We start from the raw sequence: 19,708 nt of genomic DNA on the forward strand, positions 1-19,708 counted from the left end.
CTTGAGCAATAATGTTTTGTGGATTTTATCTGAAACAATTTCTACAATGGTTACGAATCTAGAATATCCATGGAGTTGTGAATCTTCCACAATCATAGCTGTGTAATAACAAAAGCGCATCAAATGGTGATCCTGCTATGTAGCATTTGTAGATGTTAAACATATAAGGTTCTGGGAATATCTTTCTAATTTTATTACATCTTGCTGTGAGAAAATTTGAATGCTCCTCGAGTATCAATTCAAGTTTTAATCTGTGTTCAGGCAAAGTTTTTCCCTGATCCTGGACAAAGTGTGGAGTAAATAGCTGTTTCCTGATGTTAGCAGACAGCTTTTACCAAAGCGTTGTTCATTCGATGACAACTCATGTCTTCTAGACTTTGGTTTATTGTGCTAGTAGTACCGTTAATGAAATAATTATTATTAAGTTTAATTCTTATGTTGAAAGGCAAATTTAGTTATGCAAATCCTGTTTATGCAAATTCTTATGCTTTTTCATGCATGTTAAGGTCATTGACAAATCCTGTTTAAGGGTCTTTGATTTTGGTTAAAATGGGACGTAGCTCTTTGAATTGTAAAATATTGATGATGACTTGCAATGTGTCATGGTTTGCGAGTGTTGCTACGTGATCCTAGCTAATTTTCAAATTTGTTGTCTAGGCAGTTGTTGTCATTCTTTAGTTAACGTAATGATTCATGAACATAAACGTTTTCCTCGATGGGCAGTCTCCTTATATTAAGCCATTGTATTAAATTTAATTTCATTTGGTCTCAATAATTTAATGGATATGTGTACTTATGATGGCTTGTTATGAGACTATAAGAACCAAACTAATACAAATTTAGTCTGTCATATATATGAGATTATTAGGTACGTGGCATTGTGTTAACCTTCTGAAAACCAAGACTATGGTGTTATAATAATATATCAACTAAACGGTTAGATGACACAAATAGGTGAAGGTAGTGGAGCTTTTTAGATTATTGTCACTAAACCCTGAACTTTGGGAGAGATTGAAAGGATGGATTGTGTGATGCAATGTGAAGTTCAAAATTAGGATCCTAGCTTTGATAACCATGATAGATATTGGAGACAAATGGAGAGGTTTGATGCCCCATGTAGTCATGAAATCCTCGTTAATGATTAGGGACAAAGATGATAAGACTATCTCCTACACACATTGTGGAGGGTGTGTTTATATTACCACCCATCTACATGGTTACTCATCTTTCTCATGGGAATAACCACTCATTTTGGAGGATGCCACATAGGGACTCCTTAGCATATTAGATATAGATTGAAAGAAAAAGGAACATTACATTTACGAGTGCTCAACTTGTGACAATTTAAGAGAGGATTTGGATGCGATGTGCCAATCAGCAAGGCACGAACTACATATTAAGGATCCAATGTTTTTCTTTTTGTAATGCCAGGAACTATTAAGGATCCGATTCGGTAATGAGAGTACTAAATTGAAGGCTAAAAGATGATGAAGAAGAATGCATTAAAATCCAAGCATTGCTATTTTGTTTTGAGGGGCAAATTTGATAATTTGAACGTCTGATTGAGAAGGGTATTCCTGATATTTTGGAAATGTTTATATCATCATCATCAATCTACCATTCCTTTGATGCCTGGGAAACTGAAGCTTTCAATAAACACTCAGTTCACAGCTATGGCTCTTCTCGTGCTCATGGGAAGCTCCTCGCTGCTTTCAGCCTCCATCTCTGGAACAACCTCCTCCTCGTCCTATTCCTCATCCTCATTAGGTTTTCTAACTAGAAGAATAAGAAAAAGAGATACCTCTGCTGTGGACCGGACACAATATTCCAACAAGGTTCAGATTTTTTGTGCTGCTGATCTTCCAGCTGAGAAGGATCAGAAGAATGACAAAGAGATGTTTGACGTGAGCAGCAATTGTATTCAGCCAGTCTTCCGATCCATTCTTCCTAGTCATATTCAGGTTAGTTTTCTTTCCATTCATTCATTCACTCGTTACCACGTCCTTCTTTTCTTCTTCCTCTTCTTCATTTGCTTCTTCTATTTGTCTTTTTGCTAACTTTTCTTCGTTGTGGGTGGGTTATTCTGATTTTTTTCCTTCTTGTTGGGTCTTTTTTATTTTATTTCGCCTGTTCTATTCTTCTCATCTTTCTTCTTTTTTATTGGACTATTCTGATCCTTCTGTTGTTAAGTTCTTCGTGTAAGATTTTTCCATTGTACACATTATCATTAATATAAGAACTCAGGTCTCACAACATTTTTCTGCTTATATTCTGAACAGAATGAACAATCTGAAAATACCTTGAAGGTACTTTTCTTAAGCGAGGGCAATGTGTGTCGATCAGTGATCGCAGAAGCCATGCTTACATCTCTCATCAGAGAGAGAAATCTACAAGATGTGATTCAATGTAGTTCAAAGGTTAGAACTGCTAATGCCTGCGTATATTATTGATCTCAGAAAGAAGTCGATGTAGCAGTATGAAATCGAGTTATTGACTTGGTTTTTAATTTTAGTCTTATGGAGCACTGGATTAGGGATGTGAAAAAAAAACATGGATAAAGAATGGGAAATTTTCTCTTTTCACCTGCAAATGAGAGGGTTTTTACTGTTTACCTCAAAAAAATCAAAGTTCTTTAGATATCTATGAGGCTAGAGAATAACTCACATGGTTGGCAGGTTTAAATTGCTATGACGTTATCATAGTTTATACACCTAAGGTTCTTGAGAAAACGAAGGCTAAAAGAGGGACATACACATAAAGTCTTTGCTTCATTTCATGTGAATTCCTAATTTTTCTTAAACAGGGAACAAGAGATTATAATGCAGGGGAGAGCCCAAGTGGCAGTGTCTTGGAGGTTGCTGAAGATCTTGGTTTGGATATAAAACATCACACTGCAAAGGTTTTCGATTGTGCTAAAGATGTCGTGGAGTATGATTTGCTGCTAGTAATGGATAAGGTATTTTGTTTAACACGTCCTCTTTAGCCTTTTCCCTCTGGGTGGTAAATGTGTAAAGATGTGCCATTTCTAGTTGATGTATTTTGGGAAATTTCAACTAATATTTGTGAAACTATTTAAAATCAACAATTCTTTGCAATCTTTCAAAATGGCTAAGACTTATCCCTGCATCCTTTTATGGATGTCTTAGATTTGTTTATGGGATTGGAATGCTCCAATGGTATTTTGCGCGAGGATGGCATAATGTGCTTGACTATCAAATTGCTATGCAGTTCATGTGGTTATCAGTCAATGTGATATCTTGTCTGGGAACCAAGGCACTCATGTAGAAACAATATACTGGTCATATAATGTTGAAGTCTATAAATAAAAGTAAATTATTAAGGAAAATTTCAATGTGTTTAGTAGAAAGAAATCCGTTGAAACATTATCACACTCTCTATAGATCTTAACAAATAATGGAAAGGAAAATTCAACATATGTAATTGGGATGATTGAGAAGAATGGCGCATATAAAATGGAAGATATGTAAATAATATATATAGGCAGTATATAGTATATCATTGAGTAAAAGTTCACCCAAAAAAGGTTAGATTTTACAAGAAAAAATACATTTCACACTAGCCATTTCTCTTGATCCTGTTAAAATGCTGATGGTGATTGGATTTCACTTCCCAGGGTTCATTTATTTTGTTAAGAAGGATGTTTAATAATTTAATAAAATTCAGACAGAAGATTTTTTAAATTTCCAAACTAGATTGTTTCTATAATGTTTCAAAATTATTAAGAATAAGTACCATAGAATCAAGAATTCATTGGTAAATATTCCTCGCTAGTTAACTTTTCCAGAACATACTGGAGAGACGTATGGTGCAGGCAAGCTGAGAGATACTGACAGAGTTTGTGCAGGTTTTAACACCAAAGCTTTCATATGTTTAGTTCACAGCATCTGATGCATTAAAGGATGTCACTATCTTTGAGGCAATCGATAAAGACAGCTATTATTCATGGAAAGTTCGAAGATTGGGAGACTTTTGCTCACACCGGAAGGTATAACTATATTATAAAAACTCGGCTTGATTGATTGATTTGTACCAGTTCCCTAGCCTGATCTAAAATTCAAATGTGCTTGAACTGAAATGTTTCTTAGTACCAGTTATAGTACAGCTACTGTGCTTGAACTGAATGTGAAACATCTCATTCGACTGCTTGTTTTTTGGGCTTTGTTTGAGATTCTTTTCACCTAGCTTAGTGATGTATTGTATCTTCAATTCATGCAATCTAAAATCTGCTTTTCCTTAGGTAGAGGACATCGATGATCCCTTGTATGGAAATATTGGTGGTGCAGAGGAAATGGTGACTATGTTTTTCATCCTATTGTATTTGAAAATCCTAGTTACTGCATTGTTTCTTTTACATGTTATTTTACATAGACATACGCTAATAGTCATTCTTTTTTATAGGAGGAATTGTATAGAGTTTCTTTAGACATCCAGGATAGTTGCGAGGGTTTAATGACATTTTTGACAGAGATTCATTCAAATGTAAAAGGTAACGAATGTGTGGCGTTTCTCACAATGCTTAGCTTAGTTATTTCATAGCGTGTGAGTCACATTCAATGTTTTTTTCAGAACCAGAAAATCTGAAACAAGCCTTCGCGCGAAAAATGGGACGAATGGCTCCTATGGAGTGGGTAAAACCTCCGTTGTTGCAAAATTCTTAAGAGGCTCAGAGGTTGAATCACTTAAATCTATAAAAGATGTCCCCTTGGATATGATTTAAAGAGCCTTGAGTATCCTCATGTATTAATAAATGGTGTGTGAAGGAGAAGGCACATCGAAAATGATTTCACGTATTAATTAGTGATGCGTGAAGGAGAAGGCACACCATAAATGATTTCAGGTATTAATTAATGGTGCGTGAATGAGAAGGCACATCATAAGGAGTTCAGGTATTAATTAATGGTGTCTGAAGGAGAAAACACATCATAAATGATTTATTGGGAGGGAAATATTATTTTTGTAGATGTAATTCACACTTGGAGGTTTGAGTTCTCATTTCTAGCTGGATTGAAATTTTTGGATTCATCATATCTGGTGTGTATTTATAACACCTATAATTGAATAATTCTAGCTAGTCATTTCCGGTTTTGCTTCCTTAGTAAAAGCTTATGGTGAGATCATTATGGATATGTTTTCTTTGAAATTTCCAGTCTATCAAAAAGTTCATACCACTTTTTCCCTTGGAGCTGATATAGTGCATTTGATTGCGGCAATTCATAATTTCTTGATAAACAAGCATTTCAGACTTCATATATTTTCACAGCTCATGCAGTTACAAGCTTAAACAATGGTGCGTACAATCACTGTGCCTAAACATGGCTTAACAAATACATGTTTGCATTTTCTTACATTAGGAGCAAAAACTATATTGCTTTGTCCAGATGAATGTCAATAATGGTAAAGTTGGGTGTATTAAAATCAACCCCCCCCACTGACAATGACGATTGGAACATATACAACACTGAATAAGTCAATCATCTCCTACACCCAATCACATGCTTAACAACCAAGAAACCAGCCAACAATGTTTCATTCCTCAAAATTTCTAATTAATCCCTTCACTCAGTAAGTATCTACATTTTAAGAGAGAAATTGTGCTTTATCATGATCACTTGATTAGAGATGTGTCAAATGGGCATTAATTTGGCCAGTTCTTCTGCCATGGATTATAGTGTATGATGCTTCCATATATTCTAAGTTTTATTCTGTTAATTAATGACAAATTTGAACCTTGATGACATGACCATCCATAAGACTGTAATGTCATCATGGTAATCTCTTCCTCAAATTTGAACCTCGACGACGTGACCATCCATAGAATTGATACAGCAACAAGAAAACCAAACCCATCTCCATAACCATCAATATCTTCAAGTCTGTAGCAAGGATCCACAAACCAATGCATTTGAATGGCTTTATCTTGAATTTTTACAAACTTACAAACACAATAAAGTACTTTTGAAGTAGTTAAAGAAACACATTATCTTATCATGGACTTTGTTAACTGACCTCTAAGTTTATGAACTGCATTCTTAAATGATCTCCTTTCTGGTTTCCATGAACCAAGTTTGAGCTTATCACTCTGCAATAGTATCGGTACTATCTCTTTTACAGCTTTATTTCTGGCACCATCATCATCATCATCATCATCCTTAGGACAGCTAAGCACACAGTTTATCTCCCTCTCATATTCATCACTTCCATCACAGCAATCTGTTATAATCAGTCATAAACAGTTATGGTTTGGAAACATTTCTAGAATTTTCCCAATGGTTTTATGATGCCAAGAAGCTTGAAATTTTAATGACTGGCCACTGAAAGGGTTGTTACAGCTGGCATGTTTCGCCATGATGCTGTAATTTAATGACCAACCAATCTAGTCTTTCTGTGAAGTTCATAAGCAAAATATGTTGCAGGATGTCTGCCTCTAGACAGTCATGAAATTAACTGCCTATCAAAATTGGGGGACATCCAAAGATTTCGCCTTTTAGAATATTCTATTAGCCCTTCAACCAAAGCTTGTAAAACATGACAAAAAGTTATGTGTATGTAAATATATCATCATAACATTTCACTAAACTTTATCCTAGGGATGAAATGTGTCAGAGGACTAGGTTGAAACAAGGGCTCTAGGAGGTTGAAATATCTCAGATATGAAACATTTTACCCTGAAATCACTACAACCACCATGCTAAGATGACATTACCAAATTTGGCGATCTTATGATGTCTTCTTTCTTTTTCAAGCTACCATCTCATACCCAACTTCACCATCTTAATGATGTCTTCATGCAGCTTCAATAGATGATACCTTTAATAATGATGCTTTCCAAAATAATGTATTTCATTTGACAATACACAAAATGCAAGACTTACCACAAATCCCATCATTTACTCTTGATGAAAAAATCCACAATGGCGAGTGATTTTGGTTCTTGCAGTGGAATCTCCCATTTGGGCAGGCTGATGTTCCTGATACAAGGATCATAAGTGTTATAGATCACAGGCTTCTCATATGCCATGTACATATTCATGACGATGTATTATCTACTTAAATGCTTCTCCACATTTGGATAGTGTATGTTTCCTGAAGCAAAAGTCTTAAGGTGTTATAGCCCACACTACTCACATACTCTTTTTAACAATACAGCATACTTCTGACACATGCACAAACGTATAAAGATGAATACTTGCCGATTTTTTCTTCACCAAATCTTCAATAATTGAATCATATGCTTATGTAACTCATTTACATGTATGCCATTAAGACATGAACACTCAGTTGAATTGCGAGTCTAATGTACTATCTATTCAAATGTTATGCAAAGACGATGCTAATTGATTAATCTGCTCAATCAAGACAGTTAACAGTCGTGTTTTTTGTGTGCATGCTTCCACATACATACAGAAAGATGCAATGCCTACTATCTACCGAAATTTACTGCAAAGACGATGCTACATGCATCTACTGATCCACAGGCTAGGGATTCAAGGGACAATATTGTTTCTCCCGTAAACAGTACACACATACAGACATATACATAAACATAAATTGTCTACTCTGATGGAAAGAATATGCTACCTAATTTATCTGTATTTCATCATTGAGAGAATCACAGAAAGGCATGTTTTATCACACACATACATCTACGGATGAGTACATACACATATGCAATGCACACATACACACAGGGTACATACATGCACATATTCCTGCAGTATTATCGAAATGTTTCTACAAAGATTGCATTTGTTACCTGGTTCATCTGTTCCATCAAAGCAATCACAGAAATCGTCATTCAAACGATCTACGTGGAAGCTCCCAAACCCATCTTTACATGAAATAACAGAGCCACTTCTGTAGTAATCAGCATCTGCAAATCAAAGAAAAAGAAAGGAAAGGGCACAGATAAGAGCAGCCAGAGAGAGAGAGAGAGAGAGAGAGAGAAGGGAACAGGGCACGACAATCGTAGCAAAATGGTAATAATAAAAGGTGTCATCACCTTGAGGAGAGACTCCGAGCAGATTGATGGAGGCTGATACAGTGCTGTCTGTGAGAGCGATGGGCAGGGAGAGCAGGACGCAGAAGAAGAACAGGGGACTGAGCATAGCCATGGAGCAATTTGGCCATTCTAATACTACATATATGTATCTTCTTTCAATAATAATCTCTTCTTCTCTCTCTTGAGGAGCCTAAAAAAATAGTGGGTCATTTTCTTCGTCCTTTCTTCATTCAAGTCATTCATTCATGGGGCTCTCACTCACTAGTGATGAATGTGAATGTTAAGCACTCGCTATCTATGTATGTATTCACTCTCCAAGGAGCCGGGCCGAGAGCGCGCGATACCTCTGTCTCCTCATATCCATCTCATTGCTCCCTATGTTTCATGTGGCACCGCTAAATCATCATGTGTGAACGCCCGATGTCCACATGCATCTTTCCTCATTTGTCCGCCCAAATTGGAAACCTCCGAGGTTGATGTCACGACCATTCGATCCGAAAATGAACCAAGCGCACTTGCTCCTCCTATACCCAATCTCTTACCCTGTCCCATGTTTGGAGGTCGGGGTTATAACTTATATTATCTAGGATCGAGAAGAGCGCGCAACATGAGGGTCCAAAAGGAGGGTGGAAGGTTGTTTCCCATGTCCCTTTTCAAACTCATAATTATGCCCGAATAATTTCGATTCTAATTAAGGTTGGTAGTTAATATAGTTCTCCTAACTAATGCAAAGTCACATTCTAAATTATAAAGCATAGCAAACTACTTAGGTGTTAACTCTTTGTTTTCTTTCTTTGGCAAATGTTCATGAATGATTTAAATTTTAGGTATCATCAGGTTGTAGGCATATCACAATAATCTCTAAATATGCATGTATATGCTATGTACATGTACCAAACTTAAAATGCAAAGCCATTTATAATCGTGTGAGATCAATATTTTCTCATAAGAAATTTATATAGGGCTAGAAAGCAGGGCAGGAATTTGCCCATCTAAGGCCATTTTGCCCGTCAAAAACATACACCCCATGTCAAATGACATGCTAAAATTTTAATTTCCATGTCATTTATGTATGTATGTATGTATGTATGTATGTATGTATGTATGTATGTATGTATGTATGTATGTATGTATGTATGTATGTATGTATGTATGTAAGTATGTATGTATGTATGTATGTATGTATGTATGTATATATATTATAGTGTTGGGCAAAGGTTGAATTGGGAATCAGTACTTTTGCCGGCCGGTGGCAACCATTATGGATAGCCGGAATCGATTCCGGCCATGATTTCTGACCAAATAGAATCTAGCTGGATGAGCCGGCTATTTCTATAGTATATGAAAATTTTTATATTTTATATTTCTTCCAATGTTTCATTCCCAATTTCCCCCCTGTTTTCTCTTTTCTTGCTTCCTTCTTCACGATTCCTATTCCTTCTTCACACGCTGCTCGTTGCTTTCCATCATTGTTACTCCATGGTCCTTGGTTGTTACCCATTGCTCCCGGCTCACTCGCTACTCATTGTTCCCTGTCGCTTCTCAGTGATTGCACGACATCTACTATTTGCCACTACACCACTTTGAAGTATGTATTTTGTCTCTTTTTTTCTCTATTTTCTCTGTTTTTCTCTTTTATTGAATCTTTTTTCTTTGAAGATTGCTCATGAGAAGCGTGTATGACAAAGTGGAATGCATTTTCTTTTATTCCCACAAAAATCTACAATAGGATAAGGACTAAGCAATTAGAGTGATTAGTTACATATGTTTGTCCATTATGGACTTATTGAAAGCCATAGAAAGCATGGAGGATGTAAGATAGGTCTGATTGTTGATTGGTTGAACCCATAGATATCAAGGAGTATGGTTGTGATGAGGTTATTATGTTTGATTGTTGATTGGATGAACTATTAATATGCACAAGTGATGCTAGAGGAATTTTAGGATACTCTAGGAAGATTTTTAAAATTTTAAAATTTTCATGCACTTTCTAAATTGGAGGTTAATTTGGTCTATTGAATCTTAATATTGGGGATATTTTGATTCTTAAAATTAGTGATAAGATTTTTGGTATTTATTGTATTGTATGCTATAAGTCATCGAATACAATAAGCACATCTTATTGTCACACATCACACATCATAGAAGTACATATTGTATTGTATGAGTTAACAAAACTTTGATAGAGAACAAATATCTTGTAGATGGTATGCTCATTTGGCCATATGAGGTTAGCGAAGAGGCTTATGCCACTAATGCACGTCGAGTAGTTGGGAACAATATGTACATGAGCATGCATGCAGGGAAATTTATATGCAATATCCAAAATTCTTAGGTTATGCATGTAAATTGAAGAAGGCATTGTATATATTACCAACAACGAACATCAAGTGCTTAATTACGCATGGATTTGAAATATCGAAGTTTGTGTATATGTTAGTTAGTACAATGGAATCATTCTCATTGTGAATTGTGCGGATGTTTATATCCTTGAATGCTCAAGAGACATCATCAAACATTTGTTGGAGGGATATATTTAACTTTTGGTTTGAAGAGAAAGAGAGAAGGATAGTATGATTGAAGTAGACACATATTGCACAATGCTTAATATGAGGAGTCATGGTATGAGAAACATTTTTTTTGTAATTTTTGGGCTTTAAGAAATATATGATGATTAAGTATGCAATTTGTATGATTTCATTATCTTTGTTAGGTAGTTATGTTTATTTGTGTATCTTTGTTTATTTTCGATACTAATAAAATGTATAATAATGAAGTATCATATAGAGCTTTTCATTATTAAAACTTGTACGTGAAATGACATATCAGTTTTTGCACTCTCATGTGATATATGAGATACATCTTTAAAAAATGCGTGTCAAAAAACTTAAAGACTAACCCGTCAAATTCAGGCCCTGCTAGAAAGTACATATATAGGGCACCCTAATTTAACACGAGTATGTATCCTAAATTCTCGAAATTGATCTCATTAAATTCGTCGAAACTGTGGAAGTACATTCTCTTTCTCTCTCATATGCGCAGCAGCTGCAGAGTTATCTCTGGTTGCCTTGGGTAATCAAGACTGCTATGTATATTTTTGTTTGACAGAACCTTCCATTGTTATCATCATCATATGTATGTTGAACCTTTTTACCGACATGGTGAACGAAAATTAGAGCACTGTCCCAACAATGAGATGCAAAAACACAGACGATATTGGAATGGTAAAAAGCTTTGCTAGTGTGGCGTTTGCTTGCGCTAAAGGATTTAATGGTGAAAATCATTGAGTTCATGACTATGTTCCGACAAAGGGTGGTGGTAGAGGTGGTGAACATATGCACGATCTTGAAGATTTTTTGACTTTGTTGATGCAAAAGACTCTCGTTAGTTTCAGTGCATCCTACTCTATTCGGCCTAATTTATGATGATGATGATGATGGGTTTATGTTGGCTGAGGTTGCAGAGTATATGTATGTCTATATAGGTATCCATGCATATATTATATTGCATAGAAGTTGCAGAGTATATGTATGTGTACATGCACATATTATATTGCATTGAAGTTGCAGAATATATATATCATGTATAGAAGCTGCAGAGTATATGCATGCATGTATATGTATATGATTGATTTTATCAGGGTCCCTCCCTTCCCTCCCCTTTTAACCTAGGAGGTTTGACTGAAGAGCAACCTTGGTTGAATCGGTGGCTGCAGAGCTGAACACTTGTTTTTTTTTGCTTTTGCAGTTACTGGCTTCTCTGATACTTCCTCCTGATTCCTCACACAGGCATATTCAAGGTCTGCCTCTCTTTTGATTCTTGCTTTCTGGCATCTGCATAGTATTCTCTCACGACTTCCGTGTGTTACATTCACTTTGGTTAGGCTTTTTCTTCTTTTCAATGCATTACGTTACAGATTCTAATTCATCAGATAATTAATGTTCGCGTACTTAATTTCCCTTTTCTCCCTTGAATATATTGTGCATGTTCTGCTTTGTTGATTTCTTGAATATGCACAGTATACTCTAATTTCTTCTGGTTTTGTTTGCCAAAAATGACGTTCTTTGCGTTGTCTATGCACTTAAACTCTAATTCATCTTATGACCAATCAAGTTTTGTCCTTTTTTATCAAGCTGCGTAAGTTTGCTTTCTGGTTTATTAGGTTTTCTTGGCTGAATAGGAGTGTGTGGCTGTATCACTTAGGGGATCAGTTTGGTTTTGGTTTTATTGTTAGAATTAGGATTGGTTTTGTCACTTAAGCTCTTCGGATGATGTTTCCCTATGTCCTTTTCATGTCATAGAAAGTTTGGGGACTTGGTTTTGTAATTTGAATCATTTAGTCAAATACTTCAAGAGAATGGGTTTACAATCTTGGTGCTTCATTGAAGTGTTAAATCTCAAGAGCTAGTTTATTTTGACACATGAACTACCGAAAGCAGTAGATCATGGGCAGTTATCTCAGCACTCCAAAGACTGAAAAGTTATCAGAAGATGGACATAATGAGCAGCTGAAATATGGTGTCTCTGCAATGCAAGGCTGGCGAAACACCATGGAAGATGCAGTAAGTTTTTCTAATTTTATTCCATCTCATCACCTTTTTTGTCTATCTGTAAGTTATAAGCTTTTTGTATTTGGTCAGGGAATTGCTGCTGCATATAGAGTTGAATAGTAATTGATTTATGCAAATGGGTCTGCAGTTTATATTTTTTTTGTATTTGGTCAGAGCAATGTTGCTACATGCAGGGTTGAATAGCAATTGATAGGAAATTGCTTTACTCAAACGACTGAGTTTATTTAGCATTATATATTGATTTTACGAAATTCAATTGAAGCTTTAAAATAGCAAAATATAGAAAATTGTGGGAATATTTTGAAAACCTTGTACCCGTGCCAAATGGTTACCTTTCAAGTTTTTTTTGGAAACTTTGCCAATTCATTGCGGATAAATAGCTCCTATTGCCTCCTTGATTTTATATGATGTATGGATTCTGATATCCTTGAAAGTAGTACTTGTTCACTTCATCTTATATTAAGATCTCATTTAGTGGAAATATTTTAGTAAAGGACTAATGTATACCGTTTACATGGTTGTATTTGCTGCAGCATACTGCTATTTTAGATCTTGATAAAGAAACATCTTTCTTTGGCGTTTATGATGGTCATGGAGGTGAGCTTAGTCAATATTCTATTGTAATCAAACAGAAGTTAAGATTCTGCAGAAGAATGTTACATCAGCTCATTTGCCTAATAAGTTATAAATACATGTTTGTTTATTGGAGTAATAATTTATAAACACACAGACATCAATTTTGAAATTTCATACAATAGTTCAAAATATTATATCCCTGTCCTGTAATATCAGCTCGAAAATGTGAACTCCATAACCCAAAGTTTTTTGTCTATTTTCTTCCATGCCAAAGTGCCTATTCATCACGAAGACAAAAATTCAGCTTTGCTCGAATAGGAATATTTCTTATGGAAAAGTTACGAACCAAAGAAAAGTGTGTCACTTCTCCAGTTTTTTTATTCTATAAACGTGGTTCAGAACAAGAACTTATAGATCATCGATGCGATCCTCCAGATGTTGTTCATTTGGCATCTTAAGCTTTAGAGTTTAACATGAGAATATGCAGCAGATGTCTATGTGTACTTCCCTGATTGATGTTCTCAACTTAAAGATATTTTAGGATCACTTTCACCAAAAGTGTCCAGTTATATTTATATATGTAATTGTGTTCAGGGAAAGCTGTATCGAGGTTTTGTGCTAAGCATCTTCATGATCAACTCTTGCGAAGTGAAGAATATAGGAGAGAAGACATATCAAAAAGTATTCATAGTGCTTTTTTGAGGTGATTCTATGTGATAGAAAATCACAAGCATCTGTCATACTTGTTGCGCAATATTCTGAATTTTCCTTCTCTTTTCACCTAATTGCATTGGGGTTTAATCATTCTTTTTGTGATTATAGAGAGAGTACATTCGGTTCTTGCTTGCTAATGTTTATAGGATGGATGAGATGATGCGTGGACACCGAGGCTGGAGGGAATTGCACATTGTACCCAAAAATAGAACTTCTAAAATAAGCGAATTCTTTGGTGGTATTGTGTCTCCCAAAATCTCTGAAAGCAAGGCCACAAACACAAACCATGTGGTTGATGATAATTGGATCTTTGAACAGGTACACAATTGCTCGGTTGTTGCTTGAACTATAGTTATTGCTTTATTTCCTTGAAGATGAAAATGTTACAATTACGATCAGATCCAAGAACTATTATGGTGTGTACCATTGTATATGTTTCTAGTAGGCAGACTTAACTCAGTAAGCCTAAGTATCAATCAAGAAAGATCAAACATGACTCATCATTACTAGAATACAGGCACCTCTTTTCAAGGAATACGTCCCAGATAAATTAAGATGAGAATGGAAGGCTGAATATAATCATGAAATAGCACACTTGCCTAAATGTCATCATGAAAGATCAATCATGACTCGTAATTACTAGAATATAGGAACCTCTTATCAATGAATGCGTCCTAGATAAATTAAGAAGAGAATGGAGGGCTGAATATAATCGTGAACATCTCCTTTGGAGCTGTGTAAGGTTTATATAAAGTCCTTGAATGCAAATATAGAGCATCTGAAGATAAGGAGCAGTTAAGCGAAGAAAGCTCCATTCATGCTCTGTGGTTAGTGAAGAAAGGGAACAAGTTTGTATGATTTTCTTATGTTATTGGTGCAGCTTTGAAAAAATCTGCTTGCGACAGGTAATCTGATGTTTTAACCCATAGACAAATCTCAAATAATCTTTAGGTTAGAAGGATTATTTTAGAGATCAGTAAAAAATGTGGAACTATTTTTCCCAACAAATTTTGGTTTATATAGCGTTGTATAAAACCTTGTTCTTGAGAGATAGGGTGTCAGGAGTTCCTTTTTGTTGTTTTTGGTCTTATTTTGTTTTATGAATAGGTCTTGGATTTTGATCTGCAACAGTAATTGCACCAAAGAGAACAGTTTATCTTAAGATCCTGTCTACCATGAATACCGCCTTAAAGAGTAGATAATATCTTTGCATATACAACTGCATTTTTTTGCATCAATTTATTCACTCACCTTCTCTAATGGAGAATGTTGAGGAAACTGTTGAGGACTGGAACGAAACAACCACCTCTGACAGCGATGCTTTCTCAATGTTGAAACAGAGAAACATCATACATGTTGATACCCTGTATTCTATGAAATCAGAGGAAAGTATCACAACCTCTTTAGAGAAGAATTTGGACCCTTGCAAAAAATCTTATCCCACCCATATATGTACCCCAAAGCGCAAAACATAGTAAAACATGCCTTAGAGGAGTTTGTTACCCTGGAAAGAGCAACAACACTCATATCCTGCAAAATTGCGATGACCTTTGGCATCTCTTTGTCCACAAACTCGCTATCTCAAAAAGATAAAATCTATCGTTAACCGTCATAAGGGTCATAGGCCATGCTAGTAAACCTTTTGATTTAGAAGTAAACAATTAGGACATGCCCCCAAGTTTGAACTTTCATTTGTTAATAGAATGTTCATCACATTTCTGATGAGCTAGAAACTACCGCTGTTAGTGTTTTGTAAAAATGCTTTGGTTTCATAGGTCAATTTGCCCTTTCATAGACAATAATATTTCTTTCTTTCTTTCTTCTCCAATTTCATGTCTTGCATTCTTAATTAATTACTTTATTATGCTGCAATCTTATCGCTGCAAGAAACCAATGTACAACAATGCACAAGGATTGGCTCAACAATGTACAAAATGCAGTCAAGCACACTAATTGTGCTGAAGTTCTGTCCTGGCAAGAACACATAGAGCAAAAGAATTCATATATTGTTCTGAACATCTCTTACACCGCTATCGTAGTAGCACGCAAAAGATATCATGCTTATGGCTTATGGAAGTGACCTAGAGACATGTAGAAACACCAAATCTATGCATGAATCCTCAAGTCCAGTATTGAACATTCAATACTCACAATTCAACTCCATAAATGGTCTGAACTATGGGACAACGCCATCAGTATGAGAAGTATGGGACAGTACTATTGCAGCCAATGAAAGAATTCCACTCTGACCAAATGGCCATGATGGTAATGTGACATATACTATCAATCACGTAATCACTACCTACCAATTTGTCTCTCCCATTTGGGAGGATACTCGCTCTCATTTATGGCAACTTGAAGCTAATGCCTCTTTTAACTGATAAGCAATTAGAGTTTTGTGATATGTTACTGATTTCAGAAATTGCGAATTCTGATTATCCTGAGAATCTTTATGATTTGTGATATTGAGTTTTTTTAGTAGTAGAGAAGGTCGGTTTGGACACTCCTGTGGGGTTTGTTTTTCTCAGGATTTATGCTGGCTGAAGGAAAAACTCTGTTCTTATAATCAATTTGACTCTAATTTGAGTGATAAAGAAATACCTACCGAGGCACCAAGCTTTGACCAATCGGTGTATTGTGTCAAATTATCTAAACTCTTGCTCTCTTCTAAATCGTACTTATTAATTGAGTGAAAGAATTTATGTGTAAAAGTGTTAATCACTGCCATCAAAGGTTGTTAAGGCTGGTTTCAGTGGCAATGAAACCTCGACCTGTACTGCTTCATGCATCTTAATTGTTGCTGGCGAGTCGAAAGGAATGTCACTGATTCACTGTCACAACCTAGGCCATTGTAACGTCGAACTCAAACGATTGGAGTTTCATGCCAGCTGGGACAAAGGAATATTTTATAGACGGATTTCTGATAAGGTGGAGTGGTTCTACTCTACACTGAAGTATTTATTTAAGCCGGTGATTATAATTTAGAAAGGGTCTCATTACCGAAAGGTACATCTTTTATGTATCGCCTTATGGCATTTCTTAATACCACAGTAGTATCTTTTTTTGAAAAAAAAGTTCGAGTGTGTCAATAAAGAAAAGGCTAACAGATTCAAGCAACAATATATGACATATTGTTGGGGGAAGGATGTGGCTCTATTCATAGTGCCACATCTATTTTCAGCCATCCATATTTCAAACTTTCATCTCCAACCATACCTGTCTTGTACTGCTGGGATTCTTTCAGCTTGTCTATATTTTTGTCTTCTCAAGTTGTTCTGTTTTGCATGACTAGCTTAACTTCTTATCCAATGATTCTTTCAGAAACTTAATCACAGCCCTGATGAAAGAAGGCATAGATGTAACGGTCAAATTAATGAACAAATTTTCTTTTCATGCGGTCTGTCCCTCCCTTCACCATCTCCTTCTCACACGATATGTGAGTGTGTATAGAACTTGGATGCACTTTTTTACTATAAAAAATCAATTCAGTGTGCAAATTTGAGGAAGAGAATTGCCTCATTTTGTTCTGATTAATAATTGATGCTTCATCTTTGATTTGATCCTTCTATGGCAATATTCTTTTTATTCATATTTTCATCTTGGCAGGGTTCCCATTCAGATTTTCCAGGGCCTACTTCTGGGAGCACGGCTGTTGTTGCTCTTGTACGATCTGATACGATTATAGTAGCTAATGCTGGTGATTCTCGGTGTGTCCTTTCAAGAGCTGGCAAAGTACGAAACACGTTTTAAGCCCATCAATTTTATCTGAGATCAAGCTGGAAACTTGTACGTATTGCTAAATTTTCTGGCAGGCCTTGGAGTTGTCTAGGGATCACAAACCAGGACTTCAACTAGAAAAAGAGAGGATAACACAAGCTGGAGGTTTTATATCTGGTGGACGAATATGTGGCAGCTTAAATTTGGCTCGGGCAATCGGTAAGGATTTATTATGTGAATGCACCTATATAAAACTATATGATTGATCCATACCATTTTCTGTCATTTAATCAGGTGATGTTGAGTTCAAACAAAACGAATTGTTGTCTCCCGATAAGCAAATTCTCACGGCCTGCCCTGAAATAAAAATAGTATGTCTGCAAGAAGCATTTATGGATAATTTTTAATTTTTAATTTCAAATTTGTTTCTGATAAATATAGGCCTTTTAATCATTTTCAGGTAAAGCGCACTACTGATGATGAATTTCTTATATTAGCTTGTGATGGGATCTGGTAAGAACTTTCAAGTGTTTTTTGGGATATTTCCCTGCCATTTCAGAAAATGATAATGTTTTTGCTGTATATCGTTGTCTGTATGTCTTTATGTCAAACTCACCTCTGTCTCCCCCAAGCGTATCAAAGAAAGCCCCATTTTCTGGATCTGTGTAAAACAACCTATTATAATGGAGAACCCTACAGAGTTGTGATCTTGTTACCAGTATCCAGTATGAATGCGTAACCCTCATCCTTCTTCCTTATGTTTCAGGACTTCATTTTAAGTGCGTCATAGTTGTGAGGTATTTCATAATGATTTCATTATGCTTATAGTATTATTGTTAGACTTTGAGAACCGATAAGTATCAGATATACTACATGATTCTGAAATCGGAAGATAATCAATTAGCTGTCTCCAGACAAAGAATTAAGATCACTGAGGGTAATAATCAAGTATACTCATTACCAAATTGACGAATTGAGGAATGTTCTGCCCAAGAATAACATAGATTAATGATTCCTTGATATAGGATAGCATTTTTAAATCTTTCATTCTCTAATTAGTCATTATTTTTGGAGATATAGTTACAGTTTTTACTGAAAGGGCCTTTCCAAAGCAAGCAATTCCATAACTATGGGGACATGGTATGCTTTCATCTTGTCAAAGGTGATTTCATGCACCTTCTTTACCTCACAATGCTCACACGGTCATTTGAAATGGCTGTACAGTGTGAACTCCACTCTCAAGAGACGTGAGGAAACTGAATTTTTCCAATAGATCTCACGCAATGACTGACACTAGATGACTAGCTGTCATGGCATAATAGTCAAGTCTTGCATATGAATAACAAATAGGTGAAGTTACAGACTTAACAGAAATACTCATTCCAGAAAGAACATATGCATGTATGTATGTGTATATATATGTATGTAAGTGTGTGCGTGTATGCATATGCATATGTATATGTATGTATATATGTATGTGCCTATAGATCATCGATGTAGGATATGTTGTTGGCTGATGTATTTTAGTTCATAAAAATCTGATAAAAGGCTAAAATTTAGCTCCTATGGACGCCTATATCTATGGGTATGACTTGATTGATTATGAGGTTTATTAGTTATATTTTCTTGTGCCTTACTTTCGAACTATTTTGTCATAATCATTCCGAGTGCAGAATGATACAGGATTTATAACTAGGAATGAACTGTGGGTGGGACCTGTCTAGCTTGATATGCTTTACAATGTAATTATTAGTAATATCTTGATTGAATTGCAGGGATGTCATGGGAAGTCAGGAGGTGGTGAATTTCATTCACAAGCATAAACAAACGGTAAGATATCTTCGCTCTGCTAAAAATTTCTTTTATTTTTGTCTTATAATGCTCCTCTGCATTCTGAATTGTGTGCTTATACTTCCTCCAGAATTAGGCAACATGGAGATTTTGGTGAACTTTTATGTACAATAAATCAAAAGAAAAAGAAGTTTTTGTGATGCTCGAAACCAATGAAAGTTCTGTTTTCCGTTTGTTTTCCTGCTTTGAATATATGAGTAATGAAACTTTTCGTCTATTGCTGCAGGAACCATCTTTATCAGCTATCTGTGAGAAGGTG

The 19,708-nt window shown here is 35.7% G+C and overlaps 3 protein-coding genes across 4 annotated transcripts; 2 read left to right on the forward strand and 1 right to left on the reverse strand.

Moving 5' to 3' along the window:
• The first annotated feature begins 1,631 nt into the window (after positions 1-1,631).
• Positions 1,632-5,098, forward strand: LOC147848793 (uncharacterized). Its single transcript, XM_087338104.1, has 7 exons — positions 1,632-1,961; positions 2,280-2,417; positions 2,804-2,956; positions 3,896-4,006; positions 4,259-4,312; positions 4,420-4,507; positions 4,588-5,098. Exons 1-7 carry the CDS (start codon positions 1,674-1,676, stop codon positions 4,677-4,679), a joined length of 924 nt encoding a protein of 307 aa, XP_087194230.1. The 5' UTR covers positions 1,632-1,673; the 3' UTR covers positions 4,680-5,098.
• Positions 5,099-5,527: 429 nt separating this feature from the next.
• Positions 5,528-8,135, reverse strand: LOC147848794 (glucosidase 2 subunit beta-like). The gene is made up of 5 exons (XM_087338113.1): positions 8,021-8,135; positions 7,775-7,891; positions 6,894-6,989; positions 6,028-6,231; positions 5,528-5,894 (listed from the first exon to the last, which is right to left on the reverse strand). Exons 1-5 carry the CDS (start codon positions 8,130-8,132, stop codon positions 5,785-5,787), a joined length of 639 nt encoding a protein of 212 aa, XP_087194239.1. The 5' UTR covers positions 8,133-8,135; the 3' UTR covers positions 5,528-5,784.
• Positions 8,136-12,381: 4,246 nt separating this feature from the next.
• LOC147848795 (putative protein phosphatase 2C 58) lies at positions 12,382-19,708 on the forward strand. 2 transcript variants are annotated; one of them, XR_015531872.1, is made up of 9 exons: positions 12,382-12,582; positions 13,125-13,188; positions 13,762-13,870; positions 14,028-14,199; positions 17,488-17,613; positions 17,694-17,817; positions 18,059-18,111; positions 19,374-19,428; positions 19,676-19,708. XR_015531872.1 is itself a non-coding variant. In XM_087338112.1 (8 exons), exons 1-8 carry the CDS (start codon positions 12,466-12,468, stop codon positions 18,113-18,115), a joined length of 846 nt encoding a protein of 281 aa, XP_087194238.1. In that variant the 5' UTR covers positions 12,382-12,465. The 2 variants fall into 2 exon arrangements, 1 of the variants encoding a protein (XP_087194238.1); XM_087338112.1 differs by lacking the exons at positions 19,374-19,428; positions 19,676-19,708 and adding an exon at positions 17,893-17,969 and having other exon boundaries at positions 18,059-18,115.

The sequence above is a fragment of the Azolla caroliniana genome, unplaced genomic scaffold (assembly GCF_043228905.1).
Source record: "Azolla caroliniana isolate FFs.n. ecotype wild unplaced genomic scaffold, voAzoCaro1.0.p SCAF_220, whole genome shotgun sequence".
Taxonomy (NCBI): domain Eukaryota; kingdom Viridiplantae; phylum Streptophyta; class Polypodiopsida; order Salviniales; family Salviniaceae; genus Azolla; species Azolla caroliniana.